The 22,005-nt window shown below is 37.4% G+C and overlaps 5 protein-coding genes and 2 long non-coding RNA genes across 12 annotated transcripts; 3 read left to right on the top strand and 4 right to left on the bottom strand.

Moving 5' to 3' along the window:
* Positions 1 to 752: 752 nt before the first annotated feature.
* On the bottom strand, positions 753 to 2,610 carry LOC138184863 (hsp70-binding protein 1). 2 transcript variants are annotated; one of them, XM_069123255.1, is made up of 5 exons: positions 2,314 to 2,610; positions 1,981 to 2,252; positions 1,503 to 1,905; positions 1,134 to 1,371; positions 753 to 1,067 (listed from the first exon to the last, which is right to left on the bottom strand). In XM_069123255.1, exons 2-5 carry the CDS (start codon positions 2,128 to 2,130, stop codon positions 857 to 859), a joined length of 1,002 nt encoding a protein of 333 aa, XP_068979356.1. In that variant the 5' UTR covers positions 2,131 to 2,252; positions 2,314 to 2,610; the 3' UTR covers positions 753 to 856. The 2 variants fall into 2 exon arrangements, with proteins under 2 accessions (XP_068979356.1, XP_068979355.1); XM_069123254.1 differs by having other exon boundaries at positions 1,981 to 2,221; positions 2,314 to 2,609.
* A 207-nt stretch (positions 2,611 to 2,817) lies between these two features.
* Positions 2,818 to 3,790, bottom strand: RpII15 (RNA polymerase II subunit RpII15). The gene is made up of 3 exons (XM_069123260.1): positions 3,519 to 3,790; positions 3,331 to 3,404; positions 2,818 to 3,155 (listed from the first exon to the last, which is right to left on the bottom strand). Exons 1-3 carry the CDS (start codon positions 3,645 to 3,647, stop codon positions 2,966 to 2,968), a joined length of 393 nt encoding a protein of 130 aa, XP_068979361.1. The 5' UTR covers positions 3,648 to 3,790; the 3' UTR covers positions 2,818 to 2,965.
* A 323-nt stretch (positions 3,791 to 4,113) lies between these two features.
* On the top strand, positions 4,114 to 8,826 carry LOC138184864 (broad-complex core protein isoforms 1/2/3/4/5). Of its 3 annotated transcripts, none has more exons than XM_069123259.1 (4): positions 4,114 to 4,483; positions 6,158 to 6,558; positions 6,675 to 7,137; positions 7,434 to 8,826. In XM_069123259.1, exons 2-4 carry the CDS (start codon positions 6,184 to 6,186, stop codon positions 7,709 to 7,711), a joined length of 1,116 nt encoding a protein of 371 aa, XP_068979360.1. In that variant the 5' UTR covers positions 4,114 to 4,483; positions 6,158 to 6,183; the 3' UTR covers positions 7,712 to 8,826. The 3 variants fall into 3 exon arrangements, with proteins under 3 accessions (XP_068979360.1, XP_068979358.1, XP_068979359.1); XM_069123257.1 differs by lacking the exon at positions 4,114 to 4,483 and adding an exon at positions 4,537 to 4,948 and having other exon boundaries at positions 7,434 to 8,825; XM_069123258.1 differs by lacking the exon at positions 4,114 to 4,483 and adding an exon at positions 4,989 to 5,385.
* On the bottom strand, positions 7,189 to 9,654 carry LOC138184866 (uncharacterized). The gene is made up of 2 exons (XR_011174432.1): positions 9,118 to 9,654; positions 7,189 to 7,713 (listed from the first exon to the last, which is right to left on the bottom strand). It is a non-coding gene; the product is annotated as an uncharacterized LOC138184866 (long non-coding RNA).
* A 3,881-nt stretch (positions 9,655 to 13,535) lies between these two features.
* Positions 13,536 to 18,277, top strand: LOC138184862 (ankyrin repeat and protein kinase domain-containing protein 1). Of its 2 annotated transcripts, none has more exons than XM_069123252.1 (5): positions 13,536 to 14,213; positions 15,015 to 15,358; positions 15,900 to 16,140; positions 16,208 to 16,451; positions 16,648 to 18,277. In XM_069123252.1, exons 1-5 carry the CDS (start codon positions 14,187 to 14,189, stop codon positions 17,199 to 17,201), a joined length of 1,410 nt encoding a protein of 469 aa, XP_068979353.1. In that variant the 5' UTR covers positions 13,536 to 14,186; the 3' UTR covers positions 17,202 to 18,277. The 2 variants fall into 2 exon arrangements, with proteins under 2 accessions (XP_068979353.1, XP_068979354.1); XM_069123253.1 differs by having other exon boundaries at positions 14,935 to 15,358.
* Positions 17,655 to 19,365, bottom strand: LOC138184867 (uncharacterized). Its single transcript, XR_011174433.1, has 2 exons — positions 18,751 to 19,365; positions 17,655 to 18,620 (listed from the first exon to the last, which is right to left on the bottom strand). It is a non-coding gene; the product is annotated as an uncharacterized LOC138184867 (long non-coding RNA).
* A 239-nt stretch (positions 19,366 to 19,604) lies between these two features.
* Positions 19,605 to 21,989, top strand: ND-49 (NADH dehydrogenase (ubiquinone) 49 kDa subunit). 2 transcript variants are annotated; one of them, XM_069123251.1, is made up of 5 exons: positions 19,605 to 19,882; positions 20,019 to 20,467; positions 20,586 to 21,057; positions 21,148 to 21,587; positions 21,779 to 21,989. In XM_069123251.1, exons 1-4 carry the CDS (start codon positions 19,767 to 19,769, stop codon positions 21,551 to 21,553), a joined length of 1,443 nt encoding a protein of 480 aa, XP_068979352.1. In that variant the 5' UTR covers positions 19,605 to 19,766; the 3' UTR covers positions 21,554 to 21,587; positions 21,779 to 21,989. The 2 variants fall into 2 exon arrangements, with proteins under 2 accessions (XP_068979352.1, XP_068979351.1); XM_069123250.1 differs by lacking the exon at positions 21,779 to 21,989 and having other exon boundaries at positions 21,148 to 21,715.
* The last annotated feature ends 16 nt before the right edge of the window (positions 21,990 to 22,005 follow it).

Genomic DNA, 22,005 nt, shown 5'->3' with positions numbered 1-22,005 from the left:
CAAAGAAATATTGCAAAATTTGAAAGAATGCAAAATTGGGAAACAGGCAACGTTTCTAACCAACAAAAACGAATTGGTTAACCCCATGACTTTCTTGTTTCGCGTGTTTCGCGTTAAGCAACCAATTAAATGTGTAAGCTTCAGTTACTCAAATTTACTTGCTCATCGTGATTGTTTCTTGTGCAAAATGATACGATACGTGAAAGGGAAATCGTTACAATTATTTTTCTTTGACAAGTTCATAAATTATAGCTAACCCATTGTGTTTCCAATTTTTAAACTTATGTTATCGCTAACTATAGTTAGAAAACGTGAATAAAGGTATACAAACAGAGCAATGCAATATATAATATGCGATAAGCCAGATTGTAGCTTCTGCTTAAGTAGTGGGACCAATTTTATCCTTCTAGGATCTTTTTCTTTTCGTAAATGGAATCAGAGATATGTATTTCTTAAATATATTTATTTTACCTTACCATTATTTTATTTATAACTAAAGTTCTGCAGTTAATATTACTGTTGCATACAAGGGTATAACATAAAACATAACTTATACTATATAAAATCGTATTATCGATTATTAATCATATCTAATGACTAAAAGACACAATCGTGTAATAGGAACATGTGCCAACATGATCAAATGCACGCTTATTGCTACAATCAAAACGTGTGACGCCATCTCCGAGTTGTTGCTAAAACTAGGATCAGTTATTCACAGATTCATTAATCGATTGATAAAACAAAATATATAGAATATAATGAAAAAAAATACATTTGTTTTATTTATTAATCGTAATATTTTATGATATACAAATTTCATGTAAAGGAAATCCGATATTATTATAAACTATAATTATCTTTCTTGATCTGTATCTTGGTCAGAGAAAACTTTCTTCAACACCCGATAACATACATCTATCTGCTCGGGATTTTCTTCTTGCTTTAAATCCCTTATGTATTGCTCCAATATAGATTGTAAGTCCAGTTCCGGGCGTCGACATTCTTTTAAAGCAGGCAGAAAATCATCGTTGGTCAAACCATCGAGGATATTTAACAATTGATCTCTGAAACACGAAGGATCGTTTTAATTTGCTTCGGTTGTATAAAAAATTGTAGAAATCATGTACTACCTTATCTCTGGGAGCAGATCACCGATGGCCAGTAAACCTATCGCTTGCTCGATCAAACCCATATTTACCAAGGTTAATTTTAAATTATTTACATTTTCCTTGTTACAAAGAGACGATAAGAGAAACGCAGATTTAATTTGCAACTTTTTTATCGAACTTTGCATAGCTCTCAAGAGGACAGAATATCCATCGTTTATGTCCATGTACTTCAGGGATATTGGATGCCCTCGAACAATGCCTATATTTAGCATATAACTAATTTGTATCATCGATTATAAATGAATGTAAATATGACATAGATGTAACGAATAATTAACAAAGCATAAATCAATGCAACTGCTGCTATTTAAATAAAAACCTTTTACTTACAGGAAATTGCATATAGAGCTTTTATCTTAACAGTTTCTGCAGGATCTGTATCTATCATATTCAATAATGTGGGAAATAGGCCAGTTTCTAGAAATCTTTCTTGGCAAAAGGGATTATTTTGAGCTAGCTCGGCAATTATATCTGCTGCTCTCCATCTAATACTGCTATGAGGACAGTTTAAACATGGACCAAATATTGTAAAACCTCCTATTTTGTAAAAATCATTAGCAATATCTATATTATCTACAAAATCTGCGATCCTTTCTAATGCAGATTCGTGTTCTGCTGTGTCATTGTCTGGCCGCAGGTCAACTACATTTGACAACAATTTAATAGCTTTCTGTAGTTCTTCGGTTACATTACACGATAATGAGTTGAGTGTTTGTTTCAGAAATTCACGCCTCTGTAAATACGGTTCAATTTTAATCAATTTTCTGTGGATATTCTATAACATATAATACACATTTATGTTACCAACTTCTTCATCCATAGGTTGTAATTGGATATTACTGTTTCTATTCTGAGAATTGCCTGCTTCTACAGCAAATCTAAGCAATCCTTGTACAGTTGTTGGTTGCCTAGGTTGGTTTGGTAATGGTTCAAGTACTTGCGGATCAATGTTATTCATGTTAGATGGTCCTTCAATTGATAGTGGCCTCGCGTTGCTGTTTACGCGAGGTTGTTCTTCTGTTTTTTCTCGACTGTTTGGATGTTGAGAACTGAAATATGTAGTATCCGGAAACGGATAACCTATAATTACTTTCAGATATCAATCATAAATAAATATGACATTATAAAAAATCAATTTTACTTCTCCATTTTTTCTGTAGCTTTAGTCGTCTGCGCTGCACCCATTAATCAACTAAATCAGTCTCGCGTAAACGTTTTTCTAATAAAATAAAGACAAGAGAGCATTATATACTTCAATCTGTATCACTGCTAATGGCCTTCTAGATGCAAATTCCAGAAACGAGGAGAATTTCCAGATAACGTGTTTTTCTTATTGAAAACAATTTTGAGACTAGACAAAATTGGTTAAAGGCGTAAATAACTTTGTCACACGCGTGCGCGGAAAGTACTTGGAAACTTCAGAAAAAAATATAAATCCATCAATTATCAGCTTTAACCAATCTATTATGCATTAGATGATAAATATTATATTGACGAGTATAACTGTAGATTATTAAAGAATGTTATATTAAATACATGTATTTATTAGAATTTGATACAATATCATATATATATATATATATATATATATATATATATACATATACACACACATTTTGCAATCAAGTATATCAATAAGAAAACAAAATATTTATATATTTTATTACGTTTCTTTTCCTTTTTACATAATACATATTGTATATATTACGTATTATTATGTATTATTGTATGTAATATATATTGTATATTATAAAAATACAGATTTTCAATATGTACAAACTATTTGTAGAACTTCATTCTGTCCACCTATGAGAACAGTGTTGGTTAGTACACACATAATATAATCTCATTTCTTCTTCTGCTCGTCTTGTTTGTGCTTGAAAGAATACTGCTTCTCTGTGGTTACACTTTGGACACGGATGCTCTTCGGTTCTTGGTAAAGTAGGGTCTGATATGACATCCGCAACAATGTGTGTCAACTCGCTAAAATCATAAAAATTATAGTAAGATGGAATGGCAGTAAATGTATTAAACAAATCCACTTTTAAGAGCTCTTAAGTATATGCTTAAAAGGAAAGTACTCTTGTACAAGTTTTTGCCAAAAATTCATAAATGTTGTTGTGAATGTATGAATATACAAGTTATTATTTTCACTTACTCTATTTCGTGCATAATTTTATTTACGTAGATACAATTGCTATCAGCAAGTTGTTTGAAATCACAATTTCTGCACTAAAAAAAAAAATTGATTAAATTAAACAGATTTCAATGTATTGATTCAAAAAGCAACGTACATTTCAAATATACATATACATATATATATATACATATATATATAATACCTACTGCGTACATTAGTACTTTATTCTCCTTATCTTCTTTTGGATATAACATGTTATTACATTCTTGACAAAATCTAATGCCGACGAAACCTGGACCATCATCGTGCGTATCATAACCACCTATTTTAGACATATTTCGCGCGTTCCCGCCTTCTTCTGTAGTAAAATATTATATATATAGATAGATAGACAGACAGATGTAAAATGCAATGAAATCAATGTTTATCTAATACCATGCACAAGAAAAGACAGTTACCTTTTAATCATGGTATACATAGATTTAAGATTATACAATGAATCAAAGTATTAGAGCTTAATAACAATTTCGTATATATGTATATTTCATGAAATTACATCTCGTCATAACTAGTTATATTAACACTCAGAATCGCATCAAATAATAATTATTTGTCAATAAAAGGAAAAGAGATACATAAGTACTTTACTTTGGAATATTTTTCTAAACCAATTAAATTCACGAATAAAATTAACCACACAGCAATTTATTCTCATTGGTTGCGACACAATCGATAATTTTAATAGAAGATATGTCTGAATCGGTTATATAGGTGAAAATTATATAATATAGGAATCTATAAATTATATAGTGAAAAAAGAGAAAATTTAAAAACATAGAGGCACAACGTTGTTAATATAAAAATAATCGCTCTAACCAATTGTCGTCTGAGTAGTGTTTTAATATTTTGGTGCTATACGTTGGAAGCTTGAATCGATGAAGATGTTGATAACCTAATTTCGTTAAAATTTGTGGAGCGTTCTCATGTAATGGCGCGAATGTGTATAGAATATAGAATTCAGTTTGGAGAAACAGCGTCTTATTTTAATTAACAAGTATGCAACATAATCAGATTTATCGAGATTCGTAAAAATTTTCGCATTAAGGAAAAACAGAGAGGCGTTAACAAAGAAACGATTATTTTCAAACTATTCAACCGGTAAAAACATGAAGTGCGTGTCGTTAGTGTAGTTATTCGATAGAAGATGAGATTTAATATAAAATGAGAAATGATCCGTTAGTATGATAGAAGATTAGTATGATAAAAAATGTAGAATAGAAATATTTTGATTAAAATATTAATTTGCTAATAGAGATTGTATAAAACTGTGAAATTATTGAACTAAAAGAGCAAGAAATTTGTACGACGTGTAGTAAAAATACATACGTAGATAAATAATGCACAAATATAGATAGAAGAGTTTTAGTGTGAGGCTCAGGGAATTGAACGTTCGTAAGAGTTTTCACAGGAAAGAGGTGCGCTAGTGTTCCACTAAGCTACCCCCAGCCTTACTACCCCCACCCTTTCGTTCCAGCTCCCCTAGCTAGTGCAAATCTCGGCGGATGAATGTTTTCTTAAGGGATTCTTCCCGAAAGCGACGCGAAAATCTGAAAGGAGTCGATCGAGCTGGAAATTCGTGAGTGAAATCATTTATTGGAAAATTCATATTACATTTCGTTGTCTACATTCGGAAAGTTCATAGGATTTGATATCGGAAATTAAAAAGAAAGACGAAACTTGTGTTCAAGGCGTTCCTGGGGGGTGATGGCACTCACGCCGACAGCGTCTCCCACAAAGATTTCACCATTTTTCTATTGACAAAAAAATCTTATACTTGATCGCGTACATTGAATATTTTTTGGTTAACCTGTCGGCTAGTGTGCTTTGAGCACGTGATTACGATAAACGCCGCGTAACTAAAGTTTGTATTTAAACATTTTTCCCGAGGAATTCGTTTATGTGCTTCCGACGACAGATTTGTTTTGTTGCACATTCGTTCTCGGCTAGTGCCATGGAATTTCTTTAAAAGTTTCTCGATGTTGGCCTCCTCATTTCTAATTCTACTGAGCTACGGTAGAATTACTAATTCGAATATCCGATCGTAATTGTATCTTTTATATTTTTCAATGGTATATTATGTATTTATATATAATTACTTATGGCAGTAGTCGAACGCGTATAACTGATACTAAAGTTTCTTTGGTAATACAGCCATATTGTACATTGTATTAAACAAATTTTCTTAAGTAAGTCTATCTCCTATGTTTATATTTGGTTTTTTCATATTCTACATTTAGCAAGCATATATTTCTTATTTTTATGAATGGACTCTATTGTCAAATTTATTGTTTAATCACCTTACCAAATTACAATGCTCTAGTAAAAGAAATTCGATAATCTATTTGCCTATCGAATCTCTGCATATAGCTTTTATTTATTGCTATTTATGTTAGGTTTGAAGTTCAATGAATTTGCATCGATGAGTTTCTTCGAAATACATCAAATATTCTTAACATCACATACCTTGATGTAAATGAAGTTAAAAGATAACATCGTTTAGTAGATACAGGGAAAGAGAAAATTTGATAATAATATCAACACGAGCAATATCTATGATAAGATAGAAAGCATTTGGAATAATATATAAAGTGATGTCATAAATTTTACAACGGTACAGAAATTAAGGAATTATTCATGATATTCATTCCATAATAATTGAAATTGTGCTTTATGTATTGTTCAATGTTGGATTGTTTGCAGTATTTCTCTGATAATATAAAAAATATTTTTTGAATTGTTAAAGTATAAAATAGGCGATGTATAAAAGGAAATCTGTTATTGACAGGAAAATCGCTGTAAAGCTGCAGAATAATGGAAGGCGGTAGCAATTTACATAACCCGGGTAATTATCCCGGTGGGGACCGCCAACAATTTTGTGTTTCATGGAACTCTCATCAGTCAAATATGCACAGTGCATTTCCAAAACTTTTAAGTTCTGAACAATTTGTCGATGTCACTTTAGCCTGCGACGGAGGCTCTATAAAATGTCACAAAGTGGTACTGTCCGCCTGCAGTGATTATTTGGAACGTTTGCTATTAGAAATACCATGCACTCATCCTATTATATTTTTGAGAGATATGAGGATGTGGGAACTTCAAGCTTTAGTGGAGTTTATGTATCGTGGTGAAGTATATGTGGAGCAACAGCAGCTAGGTAAATTAATGCAAGCTGCTGAAGTTTTACAGGTAAGTGGGTAACAATACTGTTCAAGTACCGATTTACTATCTACCTTAGTAAGTAATGTTTTAGAACAAGTACATGTTGATTCGATTAATCCTTATGGCAGTAATATCATTATTAGGTTCGTGGTTTATCCACTCAAGGGAATGATAATTCTTCGAGTGAAGGTAGTTCTCAACAATGCGACTCTAACGCCGCTATTGCACCATCTACAGCTGCACAGCAGGATGGATCTGACTATAAAGGCGAGGAAACTCCATCTGATGATGGAACTTCGAGTGCTACCTTTTTAGAGACTACGTCAATTGCTGCGACTAGTACAGCAAGCGCTCCGTCACACAGTACTACACCAGTTCCGCAGAATCCGAATTCATCAAATTTTATGAATATGGAACATAGCGAGGCGTTACAGCATTTGGAAAAAGCCCTTAGCGCTTGTGAAGCGACATTAACTGAAACACCGGGAATGGTTAAAATGGAGCCGGATGAGCAGTTTACCCAACAGCATGATGTCAAACCGTACTCTATTAGTATGGTACCAAGCAGTAATTGTAATCCTAGTAGTCCGTTTCCTGCGATCGAAGGTAAGAAACGAAAGTAGAGTAGAAGAAAATGAACAAATAATAAAAAAGGAATTGAGAAAAAAGCCCAGGAACTTCATTGTTCTACAATTAAAATTTGTGTAAAATAATGTATGTTCTTCTTTTCGTAACATTTCGATATTGAACATAAACACTGGACACTAAACGATAATTATCGAGAAATAGTCATCGTGTACATTAGACATTATATTTATATCAAAAAGTTAAAGTTTTATCGGATCAAGCGATAACAGGATAAAATAGTTTCTCCGCTTCATCGTTTTTTGTGTAATTTTCAGGCTATCAGAGACGACAAAGACGTTCGGAAGAAGAATTGAAGCAAGCTTCGGATATGGTAGCACGTGGTATGACATTTCAAGTTGCTTCGGAAAAGTACAAAATTCCGATAAGTACGATTCGATTCTATATGGTTAGAAAAGGTATATTGCAAAGGCGAAAACGCGGTCGTGGTTCAAGTAATCTTGGTATGAATAGTCAACCGGGAAGTCCTGCAAGTCCGCCATATCATATGATGAACTATCGTTTGCCAGAAAGCCTAAACTCCAGCCTACCGTAGTGCTGTACGAAAAGTAGCCAGTTTTTAGACTTGAGTTGAATCGAACAAATTTTTTATTGCCACGTCGGAGCTGTTCCAGACTGTCATTCTTCCCATCTTTATTGACTCACACTGAGTTATCCGTTTCTCGTTTATACATTCACGATTCACGTGATCATGTATGTCCAATGCGAGTGCGTTTTCGCCAAACTCGTTATACTATACACATTCATTGCATTTACAGAAGATAGTAATTTAATAGAAAATAATTAACAAGGTGTACGTATCGTACACAATAGACACGATTTTAGTCTCGAACAGCTCGGTTCTGTGTACATACGCATCATATGCGAGTTTTCGAACGCAGCATCGAAATGAAAAGACCAGAGTGATGGAAAAAAGGGAAGAAAGATCATCTAAAAGTTATGCAAAATCATTTCGTTCATTTAATGATTGAATTTTCACTCATTTCATACGATTCAGTTGGAAATAATTCAATATTGATTGTAAATAATACTAGTTTTCTTCTTTTCTGGTTTTCCATACTATATTGTAATACTGTAATCAAAGGAAGTAACGCGTCTCGATGCAGCGTTCGAAGACCATCCGTACGGTTCAGTTTTGGGCCGTGTTCCGTTCTTCTACTTAGTGACACATACACCTTGCGTACATGGATAACGTAAGAGGTATTTTTTTGAGTCCTATACACAGATTGCTACAACAGGTTTACAAAATACGGTTCATGGAAAAGTTTGAACGTGTCACATCATATTTTTACGATCACTCGAAATCTTTTGATAATACGTATCTGTAGAATAGGTTATTTTTTATTACGTCCTATTTATACATATATATATGTATATGTGTGTGTATATACGTAGGCGTGCGCGCACGTCATGTTCGGCCTGCCTGTCTGTCCGTCTCTATCTGTCTGCCTAGTGTAAGTCTGTGTCTGCGCCTGTGTTTGAGTGTATGCGCGCGTGCGTACGTACATGTGTACATACGTACATAGATATGTATGTATATACATATATATGTGTATGTATATATATATATATTTATATAATATATTATATAATATAGTATAATATTTATAATATATATTTATATTATAATATTATATGATATATTATAATATTTATAATATATATTTATATTATAATATTATATAATATATTATAATATTTATAATATATATTATATATAATATAATATATATTTGTAATATATATATATATATAATATATATTTATACATATACTTGAATAAAATGTATGTGTACTCAGTTAAGTTGCTTCTTTCGAATCCGAACAACAACCGGAATTAATCCGAGATTCTAGACATTGAATTTTGGCTCTACTGAAATGAACAAAATGTTCAACAAATTGAACAAATGAACAAGTCGTTCGTGAATGTTGTTTACTTGCTTGCTTTTATTTAGCGCGAAATTAAATCGGTAACAACGGGGTCGGAGCTCGTGGTTCAAAAAGACGTACTATATATTGTAGTTGTTACAAGATCGTTAGCATCGTCCATGAACGAATTAGTCACTACGTTCAAGACTGGTAACACGTGGCTGATCCGCAACCACGTCGAATCTTATACCGCAAATCTGGGTCTACTACACAAATATTTTTGTAGACACTTCACGCGTGGAAGGTGTCTTCTTTCTGCCTTTGTATATGCGTGTGTTTATATATTTATATATGCATATATATACACATACATGTACACACAAGCACGTATATACATACACCTATAAATATACAGTTATGAGAACAGAAGTTGTTGCATCGATAACTATACATGAACATATATCTATAAACGAAGCATATGAACATGTATACATAAATCGATAGCTATACACATTCAAATGCTCGATGAACCGGTATGCGTTAGAAGAAACTACAATTTAACTTTGTCAAAGAAAAAAAGGAAAAAAAAAGAAGCGGAAAATGAACGATCATGACATACGTAGCATAATGCTTTTTACATGCTAGTGTACAAATAACATTTATAATCTGTCGTAAAAATCCAGCAGTTTTCATAAAGGTGATCAAGTATACATTGTACGATCCTTTTATGAATACTGGATCTGCCTTTTCGAAAGATTACAATGATTACATACACTTGAAGTTGTGCATACACGACCAGCGCGCGTGCACGTATATCTTAACGTAGAATACACGTATGTGCACACGCGCGCACGCAGCATACACACACAACACACACACACAGACTATAATCGTACAGTGTATTGCCTTTGTTAAATAGCATTCGGATAAAGCCATATTTTTCCATGCAATGCAATAATTCAGCAAAGTAAATTACCGTAAATGTGAAACAGCCTAAATAGAAGAGTGCCAGATATGAGAAAAAAGAAAAAAAGAAGGAAAAGAAAAGAAACTATGATGACGATGATGATGATGATGATGATTATGATGATGATGATGATGATGATGATGATGATGATGATAATGATAACGATGAAGAAGTTAATGATAACAGTAATGATGGTATTGACGATAATAATTGATGTTGATTATGATGGTGATGATGATGATTATGATGATAACGACGACGACGACGACCATGATGACGATGATGTCGATAATGATGTTGATGATGGCGACAATGATGCTGCTGCTGATGATGATAAACAGAAAGAAAGAGAAAGAGGGGAATAATAAGAAAAGTATTCAGAGTAAAACGCTATACAATTTCCTATCATTCAGAACGTATCTGCCTTTTATTCTGGCCTCGTGATAAATCCTGACTTTATTTATACTTGACAATATACGGAATACCGTGTAAAAAAAAAGCAACTAAAAATTAGGTTAGGAAACCTTGTGAACATTTGGTTACTCGCGATACATGGCAAGACCAGATATTCATACTCGTTCGCGCAAAATCGAGTTGGAAACGAATTGGAAAAATCTGTTATATGCGGGAAATTCTTTCTCGCTCCTCTCCTTCCATCTTTCCCTCCCTTACCCTCACTCTTTTTCAACCTGTTTAATTTTGTATTATAGCTGGATAGAATCTTTCGAAATGCACAAAGGAAAGAAGGGAGGAAGAGAGAGAGAGAGAGAGAGAAAGAGAGAGAGAGAGAGAGGAGGGAGAAACGTTTGCGACATTCTATAATTTTTATGTTTTTGTCTATCCTTTCTCCTGCTCTTCTTTTTTAAAAATGGATCCGGTTTCGTTTCCTTCTCTTAAGCCTAATGATTTATGTTTCGTTTCGTACTATTTGGTCGTTGATATTCAATTCGATCCAAGATCTTTGACGAAGTAGAACAAAAGAAAGGATAAAGGGTACAGCGTATGTGCGAGTGTCGTACGGTTAAAATCGGACGTTGGAATAACGAATAAGTAACGGAGAGTAGTTTTTTATTAAGATACATAGTATCGTCGCTTGAGGTTTCGTATCGCGCGAATCATCGTTCAAAGAGTTCCAGTTGACAAAGGTTTTATACAGATCTATTAAAAACCAGTATTTCAAACCAATGAAGAATAATTAGTTTTCTAATAATAACGATACATTTTACGTAAATTTAGTACAGTGCTTAAGTCAGTAATGCTCAGCGTATCTAACAAATATTTTTAGTGGAAAGCCGTGTCATACTCACGTGTATTATAATGCCCTTAAACTATGTAACTAAACAACAATCAAAGAAGCGTGAACGATACTTGATGACTATTATTATTATTACTACTACTACGATTATTATTGATTATTATTATTATTATTAATTATTATTATTATTATTATTATTATTACTATTACTACTACTACTACTACTACTACTACTACTACTACTACTACTATTACTACTACTACTACTACTACTACTACTACTACTCTTATTATTATTATAGTCATTTCCTTAGCAGTACGTAGATCGTAGCCATTTCGAGGCAGTTTACGTTATATTTAATTAGGTTATCGCTTCGGAATACATTTTTATGGCGGTATTATTATTTGTAGATAGAATTTGCGATTATATTTCGTACGATAATCAATCGATTGCTATATTAAGATTTTATTTTACAGTTACCGAGATCAATGACCTGCGAATAGCGGAGAATGCGATCGATCGGTCTTTGCATTGGTCTTATTACACACCCATTGTTTCTTCTCTTTTATCACATTTTGCTTGATCCATATTTACATAAATACATATACTTATATACATATATTTTGTATTATATCTTCCATTAAAATGCTAAAGTATTGAACCTTTACCGTGAGAAACATGTTTTCCGAGATATGGTATTATACGAGGAGAAGAATAAACTGCGTGAGTGAAACAAAGAATGATTGAGAAAGAAGAGAAGACAAAGAGTGAGGGAGAGGTGGCGATGATGGAAAATTGCACTTTCCGAACTCCGCTTGAACGACGAGTACTTTATTAGATTTGTCCATTTGGTAAAACTCTCGGTCGATCTTCCCGTCCCGAAGTATAACAGACCGATCGATCGATTCCTTGCTCGAATTACAATCGTGAAGAACGTTCTATAGATATTTTTCGAAGAAAACACAAGCCTATAAAAAGTCCAATTTTCTAAACGTAGGTTCCTTAAGAATAACAAATTTAGTGTAACCGTTAAGAAAGTGTAGCGTGTATACGTATTAAACGTAACGTGGCGTCGTATCGAGCGAGGTCCGTCTTGGAACGTTTATCGTTCTGAAGGAAACGAAGTGCGATCGGACGATAATTTGTTCCCGATGAAAAGACGGGATCGTCCGATGTGACACGTGTTTTCGGGAGGCACGCACGCGCGTTTGGAACGCGAGTACGCGTCGCAAATAGACGGATAAATTAGCGATTAGCGGCAAATATAGATACATGATATGGAAATGTCGCGCAAAGCCCTGTGCTATTAAGTTGGACCGCATTCTCGCGAAAGTGTGTTGCACTCGTCGCTCCGAGTCTTATCGTGAAAAATTGAAATATAAAAGATTATCAAGAAGAATAAAAAGTAAAAGGAGAAGTATAGAGGGCGTGGGAGAAGGAGAAAGTATCGAATTGTATTTCTTTTTCTTCCTTGTTTCTAAAATTTCTGTCGTGGCCCTTAAAGGATATGAAAACGCATGGAATGGCGTGTATGACGAGGCAGAGAGATGGTAAAAGGGCAACGGCATCGTTCGCACGATTACCGAACTGATTTCGAGAGAGGAAACTTCCGATAAATCGGCTCTTCAGCATAAGAACACTAAAATCGCAGCAACGATAACGGATTTGAAGTTTCCTCGAATCGCAACACATAGGCACTTCTGTACAGAATTTTTCGTAGGTTGCGAAGATTTCCATTGAAAACTCTGCACTTGTCGGCTTCGTGAAATTAAAGTATTGTTGTTTGATTTACGCATAAGCTGTACGTTAAGGAAAAAAAAAAATTGCTTATAATTTAGGGTCGTGTAACGTGTGTTAGCGAAGCATGCTTCTAAGTAGAAAGATAGGACAATGCTATAACAATAATTATTATAATTAAAATGAATTAAGAATATAAGGCATTTAATAAGTGCAAAGTATTTCTTAATAAAAGTACTTCCAAAAATGAGACTGCGTTCAGTTATTTCGTTGAATCGCAAATTGTGTTTCACTTATTTTCGTTGCCACGATCCCATGTTTCGTCGTTAAAACCACCCGATAGTCGATACCTATGCTAGTAGAGGAATATCAATATCGATCTTTCCGAAAATTCCATGGGAGTGTTATTGCGTTGCATTCAGTTGCGATAATTAGAGCGTATTTGGCAGACGAAGGAAATGCGAAACACTCAAGTAATACTTTGGTTGTTTTTCACGAACCGTAGTCTTTTTCTTAGAAACACGGTCTTTCGCGAATTTTCCCTTTTCGGGTTGCCTAAACAAACAGTTCTATACGCACCGTGTGAATGTAAAAGGGATCGATATATCGTGATTCTTCGTATATTTCCGAATTCCGAGGGATTTTGCTACGAGAGAGAGAGAGGCCCGCAAGTACGCTGACGAATCTCGCGTGATTTGAACTCGTGCGCTGTCGATTCGATTTAGCATCGAGTCACAGTTGAGAAGAGATGCTCGGTGAACGGACCGAGACAGCTAGAGCGATAATGACTGGACAGTTTATCTCGACGTACGGACATGAATGCCGATTCGCCAAAGACGCGTGCATCGATTTTGATTTCGATGGGCGAAAAATCGAGAGGATGCGAAGCAAGCTGCGAAGAAAGAGAATAGAGGGAGGGAGGAAAAGTCGATGATACATTGGGAAAATTCGAAAGAAATGGGATTGTAAAACGGAGGATCGAAGAAAGAGGCAAGAACAAGAGTACTCGACTTCGAATCGAGTTCTTCGAAACGAAAATTGCGTAGTTGTCGCGAACAGATGATTTGGTGCGCACACTCCCGCGCGTTCCCTTTGTGTTATTTTCGGGCGGAATCACCGTTCGAAGCTTTAAATAGGACCGACTTTCCGACAAAGAAGACAGTTTACAACATCGATTCTACATGCTGGAGCATCGCAGAGTATTCACCGTGAGTAAATAACCATGAACGAGATTTACAAAGGAAACGTCAAACGCGACATTTTCTCCGATCACGCGTAATTTAGAAAGACTGTCGCACGAACGTTTTTCTCTTTCACCTCGAATCGTCGCGTGGCGTCGCGTCGCATCATCGTGTCATGCCGTGTCTCGCAAGTAGTTGCGTCGCATCGCATCTTCGCGTAGTGTCATTTAACGGGCCATCGCATTCTAAAATCTTGCCTAAAAATCGACGAACCAACAATTCCATTCTACGTACGTTTCGAGGCGTGTGGGCCAAGGTGAAAGAAAAGAATAAACGAGCGGCAAGAAGATGCGCGTTCCAGAGACAAAGTATAAGACCGTGTGCGGGGAGACAAAATGGTGTAAGAAAGAAGAGTAAACGGTAGTAGAGTGGTTCCCGAAGAAAAATAGGCTAAGAGATGTTTCTCGATCGGCTCGATCGACGCGCTTCCGATATCATCGCCAAAATTGTATCACCACTTTGGCACGGTCTCGACGCGGCGACGTTCGAAACAGTCGAGATCTCGATCGTTCCGTCGGAGAGCAAATCGTATCTGTTGCGGTTGGTTCGGTGATTCATGCGCGCGAGAATCAAGCGACACTGCGCGTCGACTCGAGGTTGAACGAGCGATAAACACGGCGACCGTAGAATCGGGAACTGGAGAAGTACTAGATGGAAGCGACGTGACCGTAAAATGGTTTTCTTGCAGCTGAAAAATTATAGCGATAAGGAGAATCCGCAACTGTACAGTTAATCCTTGTTTTTTGTCGATTCGAATATGCACGACAGATGCCTTCGGAATGCATCGCCAATCCATTGCAGCGAGAGCTAGCCGATGCTATAATTCGATTGCAATCGCTCGACGAGATTCGAATCCTGCTGGCCTGCGGAGCAAAGGCGAACGAGCCTGTAACGCAGGGATTGAGACCGTTGCATTACGCCGTGTGGCAGAGGTACACGGAAGCGGCTCAGTTGTTGCTGGTACGTGGCGCGGACATCGATGCGACCGACGAATGTGGCTATTCGGCGTTGCATCTTGCTGCCGAACATGGTTATTTGGATTTAGTAAAAGTATTGCTCGAGCATGGTGCCAAAGTCGATCATAGACCGGAAACTGGAGAACTTTTTCCAAGGTACGACGATCCCTTTCTGTCTTCTTCTTTTCTCCTCCATCTCCTTATTATCCACCCTCTTCCCTCTCTTTTTTAAGGCTAATTACTCTAATCTGTTTATCGATGTTTATTCGCCCTATGCGTTAGTCACGATGCATTTGTCGATCTTGATCGACAAACACCAATCGCGATTATACGGATAGCATAGCTGACGTCGATGCGTGATCTTTTGATGAGAAATTAATTGGCTTGACGACCTTGGAGCGGGAGCCAAAGATTAGCCGCTTTCCATACTATGAATTCCTATCGCTAGATTTAATTACACCTCTCTCTCTCTCTCTATACGCTCGTAAAATTGTCGTCATTTATTTTTGTCGATGTTAAGAAACGATGGATGGTAGAGGGAGACGAGGAGGTGGAGCGGCAGGGAGGGAAAACGGGATACGATCGAGAAAGGGGAAACATAGCTAAAGAAAGGGAAGAAAACGGACTGGATGATATTAAAATTAGGGGATAGAGAGAATAGAATAGATAACGGTAAGATCTACGATGATCTGCGCAGGACAACTTTGTGCGACGAACCGCTGCGGCTCGCATTGAGAAATCGGCACGTAGAGGTGGCCAGAGTTCTGCTGGAAGCTGGCGCGAATCCGAATAAAAGATACTTCTTTGGATCGGAAATTAATCTGGTCTCTCCGTTGGATCTGCAATGCATGGAGTTGTTGTTAGCGTTCGGGGCCCAACCGAATACGCGGGATCGCGCTGGACTCACGCCGTTGATGAAAGCGGCGAGACTGCCACAGGTAAATGATCGAGATGGCGAAAACCGAGAGCTATATTTATTGGATGAGAACGTGGTGTTCGTGTCAGGGTATAGCTTCGGTGCTGCTTCTGCTGAGCTATGGAGCTGACGTTAATTCGATGGCCGATTCGCGACACGACTACCGGACTGTTCTGCATTACGCGATCCTCGGCGGCGATCCGACGGTGATTGATCTGCTGCTAAAGCAAGGCGCTCGTCTCGATCTCGGACCCGAATATCAGAAACCCACGGCTCTCGACCTGGCCATTTTGAAAGGAGATCCCTCGATAGTACAAATGCTGCTGAAATCGGGTAAGTTCGCGCGTTCGTGCTTGTCTCGACTCACCATCTAATATCACCGTGCATCCGCTGCCTTTCCGTACAAAATTCCTCGAATTCCTCGCTTAATCACTCGATAACTCCATCCTATGGCATAAGTAGAATATATATCTAAAGTTGTTTTAAACGATCTCTGGACAACGTTGCGAGTAAACGATTTCGAATTTAGGTGCTGATGTGAACGCTACCTCGCCGATCATCGGATCGCCCCTTCACGTTGCCTGCGCGGACAACATTCCGAATAGACTGGAAATCCTGTCGATGTTGCTGGAACGAGGAGCGGACCCGAACTTGGTGATACGCAGCGACGAAGGTCCCGCGTTGAGACCGGTTCTCGCAGAATACGTCGCTTCGAACGAGAATCCTTCGGTCGAGGTGGTAGCCCTTTTACTCAAATACGGGGCAAGGGTTGTCATCAAGACGCAGTTCCGCGACCCTCACGGCATATTGAACTCTCTCCAGAACACGGCTGATAAGCCACGATTGCTGAAGGCGTTGTTGGAAGCGGCAGAAAGTTTCGATCCTTGCATGATAAGAAGATCGAGTAGTTTGACAGATGCACAAAAAGCACTTGTGATGGAAGCAGCACGGACTCCATTGCCCTTGACTCATCAAGCCAGGCTAATAGTTCGCAAACTTTGCGGCACTAAATTGCCCAAAATTGTTCGTACGCTACAATTACCTCAGTCGTTGCATCGCTATCTTCTCTACGATTTTCACTGATCGTCGTCGGATCCAATCGACGTCTCGTTGCGGCTTTCTGTTCGCAGCATGATCGTATCGTATCGCACATGGCGCAAGCGTGCTATTGTTTCTCCTCCTTGTTCGTTGCGCTCGGTCACCATCGCTGCCTCTCTCGTCGACTCTTTCGTCGCTGCGTTGTTCTCGCTATTCTTGTCTATTCGTTGATACGATTCGTTTGAAATTATCGGTTCGCATGTCTCGGTGTTGTTTGACCTAGCATGTTTAAGAAACATGTGCATTTCGTTCGAACGTTCGTTTCTGATCGTGCTTGACAAATATAGCGATCGATGTCAACTGGTGCATCTTTTCATTCTGATTCTGAGCGTTCGTCGATGTACTATCCATTTGTCCGGAATTATGAAATAAGATACAGAGTCGAATTCTATTCCTATGAGGTATATATTTTCATTTCAGATAGATGTTTCATTTGCGTCATGATCGAAAATCGTGTTCGTGATTTTTACGTACGCTCCACTATTCCTTCCCTACCAGCCACTTATCCGCTAGACTTTTGTATATTTATTTAGCACGCGTCCTAATATTTGTAAATTTGTATATCCGCGTAAATAGGATAAGGGTCTGAATAGCGCGGATGTGTGTGCACGTTTGTCGTATACGTAGTCGTTCTGATACATATAATTACATGTGTCATTGTATATACATGTTTTGCACACTTGTGGCGCTGCATAAGATTCACGAGATGAAATAAAATAAACGATATCTCCGTGTTATATTGTATATCATGACTAAAGAAACCGTCTCGTTTCACGAACGCTGAATATGTGATTCTTTGTACAAAGTGTTTCGAATAATTCGAAAAATATGTAAAACGGAACGGAACGGAACGATTGAAATTGAATGGAACGGGGAACGGACGGCAGACGAAAAATGGTTGGAGAGAGGAAAACAAAGTATCACGTGTAAATCTGAAAAAAAAACATATATAGATGTAGAAAAAGTGTAATGTGCGCGTGTACAACAGGCACAAATATACGTAGCTGGGTTGCCCACGAAATGCAACGCGTGGAATGTTGGCCAGTGATAGTGTGACGTCGTTTCATTCTCAACTACCTCATCTTACCCTTTCTTATTCCATCCTCGAAATAGCAACCCCGATACGGTGACCCGCGTCAAAGCATTGGCAATCGGTTGCATCAGCGTAGAAATTACGAGTACGAACATGCGCAATTGATTGCTTATACGAATCTCGAGATATATAATAATTCTATTTTTCTTCTTTAATCTTTTTCTCATACAACGAACACAACGATAAATTTATTTCTTTTCCTGATGTATGTACTTATCGTACATACATGTACTTACAAGTGCGCACGTTTCTTTTCTAAACGCAGCTCATCGAGAGATTGCAATTGCAATAATTTTTCTCCCATTAAATATCTCGAATAAAAAAGAAAAACGATATGTATAATACGTATATACAAATAAATATGTGTATGTACGTAATACATATATTGGTTAGGAAATGTCGTAAGACGTGAAAAGATAGACGGAATGAAATGATACATACAAGTGCATACGGGTTCAGCTGATTTCCCTCCATATCGATCAAATGAGTTACTCGAGTTCATTCGCGGTTTAAACAAATAATCATATCGATGATCAGAATCAAATTGAAAAGAAGGCGTAAGAATGTCGCTGTTTCGACGAATCGCGTGACTCTTGCATCCAAACTCATAATTCTAATTCTGCGATTTCTCGACGTTTGTTCGTACCTGATATCCTTATTACGTTTCCTCGGCAAAATATTTCCATATTCTTGTAGTGGTAGATGTTCTGTCTCAACTTTGTATAGTTTTCAGCTTCTGCTTATTCGATATCGATATGATCAACTAAGTGTTTAAGAAACATGAACATATGTATGTTCATACAATATATGTACAATATTTTCAGATAAAATGGAAGATGATTGCTGTCTAAACGAAAAAATGTTTATTCGTAATTCTTTTTCTTTTTTCCTACGTGTACTCTGAATTCGTAGGAATACGGTGACTAAGCTCTTTTGTACGAATATTACGATGATAGACGATATTTCTAGCAGTCTATGTAATATACCGAACAGACACATTTAGTTATATAATATAAATACACAGATCGTTGAATACATTGTTACAAATATCATCATTGTACAAACAAGAGTGCGGACGATGCATTTATGTACATATGCATAAACAGGTAGGTACAAGGTAAACGAAGAAATTGGGGTAAGATGTGCTGCGGCAATAGCGGTATTCACGCTGTCGTACGATGACATGATTTTATCGAATCGAGATATTGCCGATTATCGATTTACAGCCGATCGAGAGTAGGGTTGCCTCGAGTCAAGTCGATTTAAAGCGATACGAAATGAAAACTCTATAGAGGCTGCTGACAGGGAGGTGGTGGCTAACAATAGGTAATTATATTAATAGGAAGAATAATATTATATGTAAAGGAAAACGTAAGAGAGGAGGTGAGAGGAGGAAGAAGGAATAGAGAAGTGTATGGTTTCAACGATACGCTAAAGCAACACCATCTGAAGCGACAATGGCTGTCAAGGCGTTTGGATCTTTTCTACGCTTTAATAGGTTATCGACTGGAGTATGGAACGAGAAAGGAAATATTCTTGCCAAGAGGATGGAAGCGTCGGTTAATATTGAAAGGTAAGCTTAGCATAAATAGCTTCCAACTTTTACCAAAGTTGTTTATATGTTTGGTTATGTAATGATATTATAACCTATAAGAAACAGTTATGTATTCCAACGCAAAGTTATAAAGCAAGTATCGGAAATATTACAGCCAACGACGAGGCGCGCATCAGTGGTATGCTGGTCCAGAGGACTACAGCTCTGTGATGAAACAAGAAAATGCCAAAGTGTTTGTACCTGATGGCAAATTGCCTAACCCAAAATTACGTTGGAATGAGATGCCGGGCAGCTCAACGGACCCGCTATCAACGGATTATCGAAACATTGTAATCAATTTTGGTCCTCAGCATCCAGCAGCACACGGAGTATTACGGTTAATCCTTGAGCTAGATTCTGAGTATGTAGTACGTGCAGATCCTCATATAGGTCTTTTACACCGGGGTACAGAGAAATTGATCGAATACAAAACATACATGCAAGCTTTACCTTATTTCGATCGTTTAGACTATGTTTCCATGATGTGCAACGAACAGTGTTTCTCCATAGCTATTGAGAAATTATTGAATATCGAAGTGCCCTTACGAGCAAAATATATCAGAAGTAAGTATCTGACATTTGTGAAATACAGTATCGATGAGGAGTGAGAGAAGGAGAGAGAAAGAGACATATAGAGAGGTAAATAAAAGTTGGTTTGGTTAAAGTCGTTTGTGTGTTTTAGCTCTGTTCGCAGAGATCACAAGAATCCTGAACCACATTATGAATATTGGAACACACGCTCTTGATATAGGAGCTATGACACCGTTTTTCTGGCTGTTCGAAGAACGAGAAAAACTGATGGAATTTTACGAACGCGTGAGCGGCGCTCGTATGCACGCGGCTTACATTCGTCCTGGTGGTGTTGCTTTGGATATACCGTTGGGTTTAATGGATGACATATACGAATGGTCCACGAAGTTCTCAGAACGATTAGACGAAGTGGAGGATATGTTGTCGGAAAATAGAATATGGATCGGACGTACAAAGGACATTGGAACGGTAACGATGCAACAGGCGTTGGATTGGGGCTTCAGCGGTGTGATGCTAAGGGGTAGCGGAATAAAGTGGGATATAAGGAAAAAAGCACCATACGATGCGTACGATTTAGTCGAATTTGACGTTCCAATTGGTGTAAACGGAGATTGTCTCGATCGGTAATAAAAAGATGAAAATGGAAAAAAGATAAATATCACCTATCGTATCTGGCGATAAATCGTTAATCGAACCTTTCCGACGTTTTTTAGATATCTGTGCCGCATGGAGGAGATGCGTCAATCATTACGAATCATTTATCAGTGCTTGAATCAAATGCCGGAAGGTGAAGTGAAAGTCGACGATGCAAAGATCGTACCTCCTAGAAGGGAAGAAATGAAAACTAGCATGGAAGCGTTGATACATCATTTCAAGTTGTTCACTCAAGGATTCCAAGTGCCTCCTGGAGCTACGTATACCGCGATCGAAGCGCCAAAGGGAGAATTTGGCGTTTACCTTGTCAGCGATGGTAGTAGCAAACCTTACAGATGCAAAATCAAAGCACCGGGGTTTGCCCATTTGGCAGCTCTGCGTCACATGGGTCCTGGGTGCTTCCTCGCCGATATTGTGGCAATTATCGGTACCTTGGATGTAGTATTCGGTGAAATCGATAGATAAACCGTTCATCTTGTTTCTTCGTCAAATATATCTCGTACGTAGAAAATTTCGTAGGTACAATTGCGTTATTATTCACTCTCGTCTGTGTACGCCGTAGAAAATAAACGTATTTACATGGATGTGAGGAAAATAAGAAAAATATAATGTATCCGTTACCGTTTAGATCGAGATGTCTGACGATATGTTGTCCTCTTATCCTTACCCATAATATAACTCATGTTGCAGATGTTCGATTTTAGCCGAAAAGAATCAAAGAATAAGAACGGAAAGGACGAATGACGGGAGGAGAGGGGGAGATGGGTTGGTTGGTTCGAAAAAGCAGAAAGGAGGAAAATCTATTCGTGGTATGCGCACGTGGATGAAGTAATAATGCCGCGTTACTTGTAGCGCGAACAATGTCATTCGCCATTTACGTAATATATTTGAACAAACACGATTCTACGAATAATTTA

Source organism: Bombus flavifrons, chromosome 11, assembly GCF_040668555.2.
Source record: "Bombus flavifrons isolate JBK064 chromosome 11, iyBomFlav1_principal, whole genome shotgun sequence".
Lineage (NCBI taxonomy): Eukaryota > Metazoa > Arthropoda > Insecta > Hymenoptera > Apidae > Bombus > Bombus flavifrons.
Note: the sequence above shows the minus strand (reverse complement) of the source record. Positions and strands in the feature narration are given on the sequence as shown.

What these genes read in the sequence shown, in the direction of transcription:
- LOC138184863 (XM_069123254.1), bottom strand. Translation starts at nt 2,357, where the DNA reads ATGGGTGCAGCGCAGACGACTAAAGCTACAGAAAAAATGGAGAA. An exon ending in AGCTCTATATGCAATTTCCT is followed by an intron (nt 1,372 to 1,502) that starts GTAAGTAAAAGG and finishes TGCTAAATATAG; the next exon opens with GCATTGTTCGAGGGCATCCA. An exon ending in GATCTGCTCCCAGAGATAAG is followed by an intron (nt 1,068 to 1,133) that starts GTAGTACATGAT and finishes TTCGTGTTTCAG; the next exon opens with AGATCAATTGTTAAATATCC.
- RpII15 (XM_069123260.1), bottom strand. Translation starts at nt 3,647, where the DNA reads ATGTCTAAAATAGGTGGTTATGATACGCACGATGATGGTCCAGGTTTC. An exon ending in ATAAAGTACTAATGTACGCA is followed by an intron (nt 3,405 to 3,518) that starts GTAGGTATTATA and finishes TTTTTTTTTTAG; the next exon opens with TGCAGAAATTGTGATTTCAA. An exon ending in AAAATTATGCACGAAATAGA is followed by an intron (nt 3,156 to 3,330) that starts GTAAGTGAAAAT and finishes TTATGATTTTAG; the next exon opens with CGAGTTGACACACATTGTTG.
- ND-49 (XM_069123251.1), top strand. Translation starts at nt 19,767, where the DNA reads ATGGCTGTCAAGGCGTTTGGATCTTTTCTACGCTTTAATAGGTTATCG. An exon ending in GCGTCGGTTAATATTGAAAG is followed by an intron (nt 19,883 to 20,018) that starts GTAAGCTTAGCA and finishes GAAATATTACAG; the next exon opens with CCAACGACGAGGCGCGCATC. An exon ending in ACGAGCAAAATATATCAGAA is followed by an intron (nt 20,468 to 20,585) that starts GTAAGTATCTGA and finishes TGTGTGTTTTAG; the next exon opens with CTCTGTTCGCAGAGATCACA.
- LOC138184862 (XM_069123252.1), top strand. Translation starts at nt 14,187, where the DNA reads ATGCTGGAGCATCGCAGAGTATTCACC. An exon ending in ACTGGAGAACTTTTTCCAAG is followed by an intron (nt 15,359 to 15,899) that starts GTACGACGATCC and finishes TGATCTGCGCAG; the next exon opens with GACAACTTTGTGCGACGAAC. An exon ending in ACAAATGCTGCTGAAATCGG is followed by an intron (nt 16,452 to 16,647) that starts GTAAGTTCGCGC and finishes TTTCGAATTTAG; the next exon opens with GTGCTGATGTGAACGCTACC.
- LOC138184864 (XM_069123259.1), top strand. Translation starts at nt 6,184, where the DNA reads ATGGAAGGCGGTAGCAATTTACATAACCCGGGTAATTATCCCGGTGGG. An exon ending in AAGCTGCTGAAGTTTTACAG is followed by an intron (nt 6,559 to 6,674) that starts GTAAGTGGGTAA and finishes TATCATTATTAG; the next exon opens with GTTCGTGGTTTATCCACTCA. An exon ending in TCCGTTTCCTGCGATCGAAG is followed by an intron (nt 7,138 to 7,433) that starts GTAAGAAACGAA and finishes TGTAATTTTCAG; the next exon opens with GCTATCAGAGACGACAAAGA.